The following is a 10,544-nucleotide window of genomic DNA, read 5'->3' on the forward strand; positions in this document are numbered from 1 at the left end:
GGGGGGGGGGGGGGGGGGGGGGGGGGGGGGGGGGGGGGGTGTTGTGGTGGCCGGGGCGGGGGTGGGCGCCGCTCTCGGCCCGGGGGGCGGCGGCGCCATGTGGAGCGGTCGCAGCTCCTTCACCAGCCTGGTCGTGGGCGTGTTCGTGGTGTACGTGGTGCACACCTGCTGGGTCATGTACGGCATCGTCTACACCCGGCCGTGCGGCAGCGACGGCAACTGCATCCAGCCCTACCTGGCGCGGAGGCCCAAGCTGCAGGTGAGCGCCGAGGAGGTGCGGCGGCGGGGACTACCTGGGGGCCGGGCTGGGGCCCCTTCTTACCGAGCCAGGTCCAGGACGGCCCCCCAGCCCCACTTGCTCCAGGTCTTGGTGCATGGTGGCTCCGGGAGGGCTCGGGGCGCTGCCCCCTTACCCCTCGTCCCGCCTCTTGAAGGCGCCCGGGTCCCTGCCCTGTTCTGCTCAGCTGCACGCCTCAGTAGCTGGTTTGCAGTGGACACAGCAGATCCCTTCCTGGCGCGATGGGAGCTAAAGTGAAACCTTTTCCCATTTGGTAGCTGGTCAGATTGCCACCGCGGGTGTAGCAGTTGGATGCGTGTTTTCTGCCGGAGGGGGGGTGTGGGGGGTCCTTGCAGAGCTAACTTTCTTGACGCTCCTTTCCAGCTCAGCGTGTACACCACCACGCGGTCCAACCTTGGTGCTGAAAACAACGTGGATCTGGTCTTGAACGTGGAAGACTTTGACGTGGAGTCAAAATTTGAGAGGTATGATTGGGGGACAGCGCGTGCCAGTGATGGGGTAAGTGCTGGTAACGTTTAGGTTGTGGAAAAGGCAGCGTCGTGTGTAAGGAAGTTAGCGTGGAGAACACTGTTCCTTTCTGTCTCGTGAGTGGGGCGGCTTTTAACTGCCCTCGTTTGTGATACGTAAACTAGCCAAGTTTTGCTCTACGTGAAAGTAGGAGGTGATGAGTTTGTCCCTTAAAAGGTAGCTTCCAGGGGCGCCTGGGTGGCTTAGTCGGTTAAGCGTCCGACTTCGGCTCAGGTCACGATCTCACAGTATGTGAGTTCGAGCCCCGCGTCGGGCTCTGTGCTGACTGCTCAGAGCCTGGAGCCTGTTTCAGATTCTGTGTCTCCCTCTCTCTCTGACCCTCCTCCGTTCATGCTCTGTCTCTCTGTCTCAAAAATAAATAAACGTTAAAAAAAAAAAATTAAAAAAAAAAGGTAGCTTCCAGTGTCCGACGGTCCCAGGATGCACGGCAGCCATGGGCGTTTCCAGAGGAGGAGGTGAGGTGGGGGTGACGTGGCTTCCCACAGCAGACAGCTTGTCTCTCTCTTCCTGGCGAAAGTTGCCAGTTAGGTCAGTGTAGTGATGCAAATGCTCAGGTACGAAGAGGGAGCGTGGGAAGTCATACTTGCTGTGTCGTTCTAGTTTTAAGATTTCAGAAGTAGAAGTCGAAAAGCAACCTGCTTGTCCGGGGTCCCCTTTTCTCCTGTGTGTCGTCTGGGTGATTTCAGACAAAATAGCGGGAATGTGCGGTGCGTTGGCACGAGCGTCCTCTGGCCAGCCTGCCCCATTCGAGAGCTGCGGGAGGCAGCGCAGCAGACAGGGGAGATATGTGCGGTTGGGGTCAGCCACTGCCTGCCTGGCCACGTGAGCCCTGTGACCAAGGCCGTTCCTGCCTTCCCTGAGCGCTGCGAAACGTAGGCAGGAAATGCTGCCCGTGGTTTTAGAAAACGGTCTGTGAGCATCTGCACTTTCAGGATTTCGGTAAAGTCTTTGCAGGTGGGTGCGTTTTCGGTACGTCTGAGCTAAAATTAGTTTGAAACGGCATGATTTATAGAGGTACTTGGGTAACCTGTGCTGTGTGCACATACAAGGCAGCTGACACGCACGTGCTTGTAAAACGGTCGTTTCTTTTGTTTTAGGACGGTTAACGTTTCCGTACCAAAGAAAACTAGAAATAACGGGACGTTGTATGCGTACATCTTCCTCCATCATGCTGGCATTCTGCCGTGGCATGATGGGAAGCAGGTGCACCTGGTGAGCCCTCTGACCACCTACATGGTTCCCAAACCGGAAGAGGTCAACCTGCTCACGGGTGAATCCATCACACAGGTGAGTGTGCCTGTAGGTCACTGACCGACTGAGGCCTGCGCTCTCCCTGTGGAGTTCACACCCACAGGTTTCTGCACGTGCAGCTTACACCGGGAGCTGGGGTGACCGTTGGGAAGGGAAACGGTTTGATGTAGGGACAAGCACGTCTGTCTTTCAGCAGAATTGCTTCCTGTGACTCGCAGGTAAATTTGATGCCAAGTTAGTGACGTAGGCTCTAAGCAGTGCAATGACAGGTTACTTCTCAGGCCCTGGGCCCTCTCAGCCTCCAGGGAGTGTGTGTGCACCCCATCAAGGTGTGGGGCCGCAGCCTTCGCTCACAGCTGGGGGACTCACTGCCCTGTGTGTAGGGCAGGACGGCACTTGGGCGCGTCTTCTCAGTTGTCATTTGTGATTACGGGACAGATACCTGTACTGCACACGTCCCATACCGCTGTGAAAAGCTGTGTGTACGAGGAAACTAGAGTGCCTTAAGTGGTTATGGACGATACTGTGGGTAAAGCAGAGGAATTCTGTCTTTGGGTCTGTGCGGACCAGAAGGTGAGCTCGTTTACAGATGGGAAGCGTCTGTGAGGCTGCCCCATGCTGGGTCTCCTCGGAAGGACTCCCTCGGCTGCTGTTTCTTGGGGGGACTGTACGGCCCCGCCTCTCGGGGCCTTCCTAGGGAGTCAGTGAGGTGGTGGGTGTCAGTGTGAAGTCATCTCTGCAACATACAAATAAACGTTTGCGGTTCGTATTGCTTAGAAAACCATTCTTGACGTAACTTACCGGAGCTGTATTCTATCTATTTTGGTGGGAGATACACGAAATGGTCCTGCAGGGTCGAATTTGTCAGTTAGATCTGGGAGATCTTCCTGGCAGTCGTAGCTCCTTCGCTGAATAGAGCTCTGTGTGCGACTGACGCCCAGCCCTGACCCTGTCTTTGCAGACGACGTGACGGACCGGGCCTAGGGCCAGTGTCCTCAGTCTCGCTGCCAGCTGCAGGGGCTGTGAGCTCCGATTGCCTGCCCCCTCCTGCAGGTGTCCCGGGACTCCCTCTTCTCATGGTCCCCGCTCAGGCTGGGGATCTAGATGACAACCCTCTGGCTCGTGTTAAGAGAAGGAAGTGAGGGGTGCCGCTCTGGGGGAGCGGCGGTCATGCCTCCACCCAGCACTGGGCTTTCCCTGCTGAGCCACTCATTTCCTTTAGCAGCAGATAGAGGCAGAGAAGAAGCCACCGAGTGCCCTGGACGAGCCTGTTTCTCACTGGAGACCAAGACTGACACTGAACGTGATGGTGGACGACTTTGTCTTTGACGGGGCCTCCCTGCCTGCTGACGTGCATCGGTACATGAAGATGTAAGCACCGCTGGGCCCACCGGGGAGGAGGGTGGCTCTTCGCAGCGCACACCCCCGTGCCCAGCCTCGAGCTGGCGGTGCAGGAGTGGCCCCGGTGTGTGGGGTGTGGAGGACACCTGGGGGTCCGTGGCCCACCGGAATCCAGAAATGGGGGCCCGCAGTACTGCCTCGAGCACCCCTGAACCTCTCGAGGTCTTGCTGGTAGAGACTGCCACCAGGGCGTGAGACCGTGTCGTGCTGCACCCCCTGAGACTTTTGTCCCATCTGCGTACTGATTACCTCTGTTAGGACCGTGTGTTTTGTTTTAAATTGACTTGTTTACATTAACTTAAAAAGTAGTCTTTGGATCATTACATTTAGTCATGAGCATCGCTAGTTAATCAAGTGTTGAAATCGTGTGAATAATTTAGACCGCCTTGCATTTTGGGGGAGCCCGCTGTTAAAGTAAGATCTGTTACCGATGTCACGCAGCACCTAAAAATGGTTGCAGTAAAACTTGTCTTCCTTCACGTGTTAGTTGTAAACGTGCTATCGTCGTGAGGGTTTTTTCTTTTTAATGCGTATATGTCATTTTTGAGCGTGCAGAACAGTCACGTAATTAGAAACGTAAACGGTACAAAGGGTCACGGAAAGCCCCCCACTCCTGTTCTCTGGCCCCCACCGCCTCCAAGGTACGGAAGGCAGGTGGGTTTTTATTTCCACTCTCCCTCTGCATCCCTGACCATCCCGCATCCGGGCACAGATGGGCCTGTCACTCTTTTGCGGCCTGGATGGTGTTCCGCTCTATGGCCACTGGGGTTTCCCTCCCACGGCTGTGACTTCAAGGAAGAACAGCTGGTTAGAGCCCTCGGCTTCTGTGGGCAAGGTGTGTCCTGGGGCTGTGTGCCCAGAGACACCTGAGGACATGGGCGGGATTTCTCCGCGCTGCGTCTCCGAGCCGCGTCTGATTCCTCTAATAGTGAAAGTGTTCACAGTGACTCTGGGAACTGCTTGATCCCCCAGGATCCAGCTCGGGAAGACCGTGCACTACCTCCCTATCCTGTTCATCGACCAGCTCAGCAATCGGGTGAAGGACCTTATGGTAAGTGTGGCTCCTCTGGGCTGCTGTCGCCCCGCAGGAGCTTGCTGCGTCTTTCTGACTTGGCAGAGCTGTGCTCCGGGTCTGCCTCTGACTCCCTTCCTGAGCCCCTGTGCTCTCTGTGGTGGAAGGCTCTGGAACAGTTCTGTATTAAGTGCTTGGATGGCAAGTCTCAGAGCTCATTGGAGAGCCGAGTGTCGCTCAGACAGTTCATGCAGGTTTTTCCATCAAGCCCTGGTTGTTTGGCTCAAAGGCACAGATGGGCTCAGAGGGGCTGCTGAGCAAACTGCTCCCTTTAGAGCTGGCCCCACACAGTGTCACCGCCTGTCTTGGAGCCCGCAGTTGTTCCCCCCGACCCCGGGTGGCCCTGGGCAGGGCTGAGTGTGGGAGTGGAGGGGAGCTGGCACCCTGCCCTGCAGGGTGGATTGGAGGGCCAGTGCAGGACGGCTGACTTCCGGGCAGTGACAACAGCAGTGACCATTGACACGGAGGGTCACCTACGGTGCCCCAGGCACCGTGCCGAGCACTTCACAAACGTCCCGGGGTCTCGCCCCATGGGCTGTAGAGCTGTGGCACGAGCCGGACCGGTCGCCCTCCCCGTGACTCCTGGCCGCCATCCCAGTCTGTGGGCGTTTACCACGCGCTGGAGTCCGTGCTCCTTGCTCACAGACGAGACAGCCTGGGCACGGAGAGCTCGGGTCCCCGTGGGATGCACGGCAGTGAGCGGAAAAGGAGGCACCTGACCCGGGGCCCAGCCTCGCGGGCCCCCGCCCCAGCTCTGCCTCCCCCTGCTGACCAAGGAGCTCAGAAATGACCGTCACACTGAATTGCTGTTCACTGAGGCCCCACGGGGTCCTTAACACGCGGGGTCCTGCGCTTCCTTTGGGGGTGCCACCTAGACCTACGGGGCTCGTCGGCCCCGGGCAGACCGTCATCCTCCCTCCTGCTGTGTGCAGACCTGGGGCCGGGCCAGTTCTGCCAAAGCGCGTGGTCAGCTCTCTGGGGGCCCGGGGCTGCCATGGTGCGGGCAGTGGTGTGGAGAGGCTGCTGGCTGGCTGGGCCGCTGGAGCTCCGAGGCCGCGTCTGCAGGGCGCCTGCGCTCTCCTCATCATGTGGGTTTAGTGGCCTCGTGACGTGGCACTGCTATTTGGACGTGGAAACAAGCTCACGGGCCGCCGGCGTTTCCTGTGGCGTCTTCGTGACACGAATGCTTTGTCTGGATCAGGGCTGCTTTCTGGAAGGAACGCCATCTTTGGGGAACAGCTAATCTGCTGGGGTTTAGACAGTGGCACCTGTGTGGGTGGGGTTGGCCCATGCCTGCCTGCCCTGGAGCCAGTGCGCCACTGTGGTGTGAGGGGGCCCGGTGCCTGGGCCTGGTGTCTGGTCAGTCCTGGTTGGGGGGGGGGGGGGGCCGGCGCCTGGGCCTGGCGTCTGGTCAGTCCTCGTGTGGGTGGCCTGGTGCCTGGGCCTGGCATCTGGTCAGTCCTGGTCCACTCCTGTTGCTGGACTGGCCACGTCGGTGTTCACCCAGGAGGGTCTGCCGAGTGAGCTCCTGTGGGTGGAATCAGGTGGCACCATGTTCACACGATGGGGCGTGTGGTGCCCGTGGACTCACCGGCCCCTGGAGGCGTGGAAGGCCGCTGCAGCCAGCGTGGGCCGCCAGACCCCACGACCACAGCCGCTCGCAGCTGCCCCTTGCCTCCACACACACTTAGGTCAGGTGTCACATCTTCCTGAGGCTTTCTGTTGTCCCCTGCGGGGGCAGGCCGACCCTCCACAAGTCAGTCTCTCCGGGAGCATTCAGCCCACACACCGGGGCCCCACGTGCCACCCGCCAGGTTTCCCTTCCCTGCGGAGAGGTGTGGAGGCTCCGTGGGGCCCGTGCCCGGCTCGTCCGCAAGAGCAGGTTCCTGGTGCATGCCGGTGCTGCTCGTGCCGAGAGGCTGGGGTACAGGGCCAAGCCGACACGGGGGTTCGAGAGATACGGGGTTCAGGTGGCAGAGGAGACGAGAACACGTTGCTCAGAAAAGCTTTGAGCCCAGGATGAGGGCGAGTGGAGAGAGGTGGGAGCCTCGCCTCCCCCCCACCCCCCGCCCCCTGGGATGGGGAACAGACGGTAGTCGAGTAGGCTCAGGGGTGCAGCGTCGGCCTCCGGTGCACGGAGCCGTGGTCGGTGGGGTGAGCCGTGGGATGAGTGCCCGGCAGCGGGTGGGGGCAGGCGGCGGACCTGGGAAGGGCGCGGCCTCACTGCCCTGCTGTCCTTCCCGCCAGGTCATAAACCGCTCCAGCACTGAGCTGCCCCTCACCGTGTCCTACGACAAGATCTCACTGGGGAGGCTGCGCTTCTGGATCCACATGCAGGACGCCGTGTACTCCCTGCAGCAGTTCGGTGAGGCCACGGGCCGACCTTTACTTCCGGGTCCGGGAAGCCGTGCTCAGGCTCCAGCCTTGGTGCCTCCTGCTGGTGTCCTTGACCGTGGCTCCCGTCAGCGCGTCGGGTTTCCGCTCTCAGTGCTGAGAGCCGTCCTCGTCTGTGGCCGTGAGCGTGAGGCGCGTGTCTGGCGTCGGATGTCGCTGACCTGGCTCGCCTCGTGCTGTTTCTTTTTCCGTTCAGGGTTTTCAGAGAAAGACGCTGATGAAGTGAAAGGCATTTTTGTCGACACCAACTTGTATTTCTTAGCTCTGACCTTCTTCGTCGCCGCATTTCACGTGAGTGGGTGCCGGGCCGGGGGTTTGTGTGGTGCGGCCTGGCGACCTGAGACTTTGTGGCCGCCACGCTGGGGGTCCCTCTCCCGGCTCAGGACGGGGTGTCTGCACCTGGGCGCTGATCACCTTAAGGACTTGGGGTTTGTCTGCTGGCCCTGGAGGTCATTTTGAAAAGAAATCCAGACTCCACGAGATCAGCGAATGGCTTTGCGAAATAAGTATGTCATCGTATAATTCTAGCGCAGTGGTTTCGATGTTGAAAACCCAGCCTTTGCGTAGAATCCCTTTTTGAGCGTGGAGTCTTACAGCTGGTGGAGGAAAGCTGTCCCCCACGTGGCAGCCGTGCTAGATCTGAGGTCAGGGTGGGCAGGCGTGGGCCCCCAGTGCCTGGAGATTGGCTGCCAGTCTGGCTAAACTTCCCAAAACCGTGCTGGGAAATAGTGGTTTTGTTAAAGGAGCAGCGTGTGAGCACAAGCCCGTGTGCACGGCCTGGGCACCAGGTCAGAGCCGGCAGCACCTGGCGAGGGAGCCGGGACGTGTGGCCCACGACGGCGGTCAGATGCCCCGCGGTCCCGGCATGCTGGGTGGGGCACGAGGCCGTGGGTTTCCGAGGTGTGGCGTGTGGCATCCGCCTGGCTGTGTCCTTGCGATCCGGGTCCCGTGCACACCTGTGCTCTCGCTCGGCAGAGACGAGCCGTCGGAGCGACGCGAGCTGGACGTTGCCGTCCTCTTCTCTTTCCAGCTTCTGTTTGACTTCTTGGCATTTAAAAATGACATCAGTTTCTGGAAGAAGAAGAGGAGCATGATTGGAATGTCCACCAAAGCAGGTAGGTGCCCTCAACTTTCGGCCGTTCCCAGAGCGCCGTGTCCTGTTGATGGATACGGATCTCTAGGCTTCACTTTGGAGCTTGGGGTCTGCGGTCGTCTCTGGTCCGTGCCAGTCAGGGAGCCGGCTCTCGCGCGGGCGGCGCCTGCGAGCCTGGACCCTAACATGGTGCGGAGGGGCTGTCTGTGGCGTGTGAACCCGAGGCCCCGCGCCAGGCCCCCCCGGCAGTGACACCAACGCGGGATCTTGGCCTCCATCTGTTTGGCTGCTAATCAAGCGTCTCAAGAGGCAGTTCTTTTCCTTCCACAGAAATGACGTGCCCAGGGGTGGTCCGGGCACCTGGGCTGGCCCCCGGTGTCAGCCGGGTCTCACATCCTCCTGTCCTCTGGTGTTCTTCGGGGGGCACAGGGCCCCTGCTGAGTCCTCCGGCCCTTCCTGGGGAGCAGCCGTGAACGGGGCTCGTGGGTCCCCGTCGGTGCACACGGGGCAGCCAGGTGTCCCCCTAGCAGGCACCCACGGGGGTTGGCCCCACCGCTCCTGCCCCGCGAGAGGCCCTTAGGAAAGTGCATGTTTTCAGTCAGTTGTAGCGTTTTGTAAAGTTCGGTCTTCATGGAGAAGGTATAGTTTTTAAAAGATGAGTTTCTCACAGAGCTGGGAGGGAAACAGGTAAGGGGAAGAGATCAAGGAGGCGGGTTCTAATCCCCACCAGTGACCCCTCTGGTCAGCGTGCTCTCTGTGTGTTTGTGTACCTGCACACACGTTTCTGTAGCAAAGGGGAGCTTGCGTTCCGTGCTGTGGCCTCTGTGGTCGCTGTAGAACATTTGCACGTCACACACACCTTGTCCGGTGCAGTGGATGGAGGGGGTGAAACCCTTGAAGCTTTGTGTACGCTGTGGGGGGGGTACGGGTAGGGGGGTGAGTGTGCACGTGGGGGGGTGGGGGCGTGATGGAACCTGTCAGGTGGGGTGTGGACAGGGCGCGGCCGGCCGCTCAGCGCAGCCCCCTGCCCTGCCCCCAGTGCTCTGGCGTGGATTCAGCACAGTGGTCATCTTCCTGTTCCTGCTGGACGAGCAGACGAGCCTGCTGGTGCTGGTCCCCGCGGGCATTGGGGCCGCCATCGAGGTGAGTCGTGTGGCTGTGCTCGGCCGCACCTGGTCCCGAACCACGGGAGAGACGTGGCCCTGCCGGAGGCAGGGAGGGGCGTAGCAGCTGCCGCAGTTCCGGAACGCCAGAGCCCGGCTGCCAAGGGCCCTGTCACTGGGGTTGGAGCTTCTGCCCATCACACCTGTCCACGCGACGTGTTTTACCAGGGCAGGCAGGGAGCCACACGACTTGTGCCGCCCACCGCATGAGGCCGTGTGGGACGTGGTGCCCCGTGACAGCCCGGGCCGAGCTGGGCTCGGAGAGCGGTTCCGTGGGGCGGGTGGCTTTGGGCCGGGACACGGCGGGGAGCAGAGGGGGTGGCGGGCTGGGACGTTCTCTGGCCTCCGGGGCTGCCCTGTCACGGGCCTCAGCCCCGGCCACAGTTCTCCGCCCTACCCGTGCGCCGTGGGCACCGGCACGTGTGGCCGTTGGGCCAGAGACCGCACTTGGTCTGCCCGTGAGCTGTGCCGCGAGCCCCCCCCCCCCCCCCCCGTAGCCACCCGTCACAGTGCGGAGACCCAGCTCACCGGGTTGTGGAGGCGGGTTCCCCGAAGACGGCAGGACTCAGGGCAGAGGCGAGGGGCCTTGCAGTGACCACCTGGGAGAAGGGGCCGGTGAATCAAGAGGCAGGAAGGATGGGCCGGGAAGGGGGCCCGGCCCAGAGGACGGCAGCCAGGCCGAGTGCCGGTTCCCTCGGTGCAGAGGGCGGCCGAGCTCAGTGTTGGCGTGGAGCCCGTGAGCACCGGTCAGGCCTGCTGGTGTGACCAGTCAAGGCTAGGGGCGCAAGCAGGCACACACTGGGGTCCGTCACCTCCCGGGGGTGAGTTCTGGGGACTCCTGGGTCTCAGAGCCGTGAAAGTGTGTTTCGCGTTCTTTCTTTCAGCTGTGGAAGGTGAAAAAGGCCTTGAAGATGAGTGTTGTTTGGAGAGGCCTGAGACCACACTTCCAGGTGGGTATTTGTGCGGTAACAACTGTCCCCCCACCCCATCTGCCCTGGACGCTCTGTGCCTCCCCCCGCCCCACTCCTTGTCTGCCCCTTGGATAGTCTGTGCCTCCCCTCGCTCCCCCCTCCACCCCATCTGCCCCTGGACGCTCTGTGCCTCCCCCCGCCCCACTCCTCGTCTGCCCCTTGGATGGTCTGTACCTCCCCTCGCGCCCCCCCCCCACCCTGTCTGCTCCCTGGACACTCTGTGCCTCCCCTGGCCCCCGTCTGCCCCCCTGGACTCTCTGTGCACCGCCCCTGCCCGCTCCCACCACCCCATCTGCCCTGGACGCTCTGTGCCTCCCCCCGCCCCACTCCTTGTCTGCCCCTTGGATAGTCTGTGCCTCCCCTCGCTCCCCCC

At 61.1% G+C, this 10,544-nt stretch overlaps 1 protein-coding gene across 2 annotated transcripts in view; it reads left to right on the top strand.

The window, feature by feature from the left end:
• The first annotated feature begins 51 nt into the window (after positions 1–51).
• The window catches only part of CLPTM1L (CLPTM1 like), a 15,197-nt gene continuing 4,704 nt past the window's right edge, over positions 52–10,544 (top strand). Inside the window, exons 1-10 of one of the 2 annotated variants that reach the window (XM_049648309.1) lie at positions 52–259; positions 662–762; positions 1,924–2,113; positions 3,300–3,448; positions 4,451–4,529; positions 6,798–6,915; positions 7,141–7,235; positions 7,975–8,059; positions 9,077–9,180; positions 10,085–10,150. In XM_049648309.1, coding sequence (XP_049504266.1) covers positions 98–259; positions 662–762; positions 1,924–2,113; positions 3,300–3,448; positions 4,451–4,529; positions 6,798–6,915; positions 7,141–7,235; positions 7,975–8,059; positions 9,077–9,180; positions 10,085–10,150 — 1,149 coding nt within the window. In that variant the 5' untranslated portion in view covers positions 52–97. The remainder of the gene's footprint in view (positions 260–661; positions 763–1,923; positions 2,114–3,299; positions 3,449–4,450; positions 4,530–6,797; positions 6,916–7,140; positions 7,236–7,974; positions 8,060–9,076; positions 9,181–10,084; positions 10,151–10,544) is intronic. The other variant, XM_049648310.1, reaches the window with a different exon arrangement.

The sequence above is a fragment of the Panthera uncia genome (assembly GCF_023721935.1).
Source record: "Panthera uncia isolate 11264 chromosome A1 unlocalized genomic scaffold, Puncia_PCG_1.0 HiC_scaffold_17, whole genome shotgun sequence".
Lineage (NCBI taxonomy): Eukaryota > Metazoa > Chordata > Mammalia > Carnivora > Felidae > Panthera > Panthera uncia.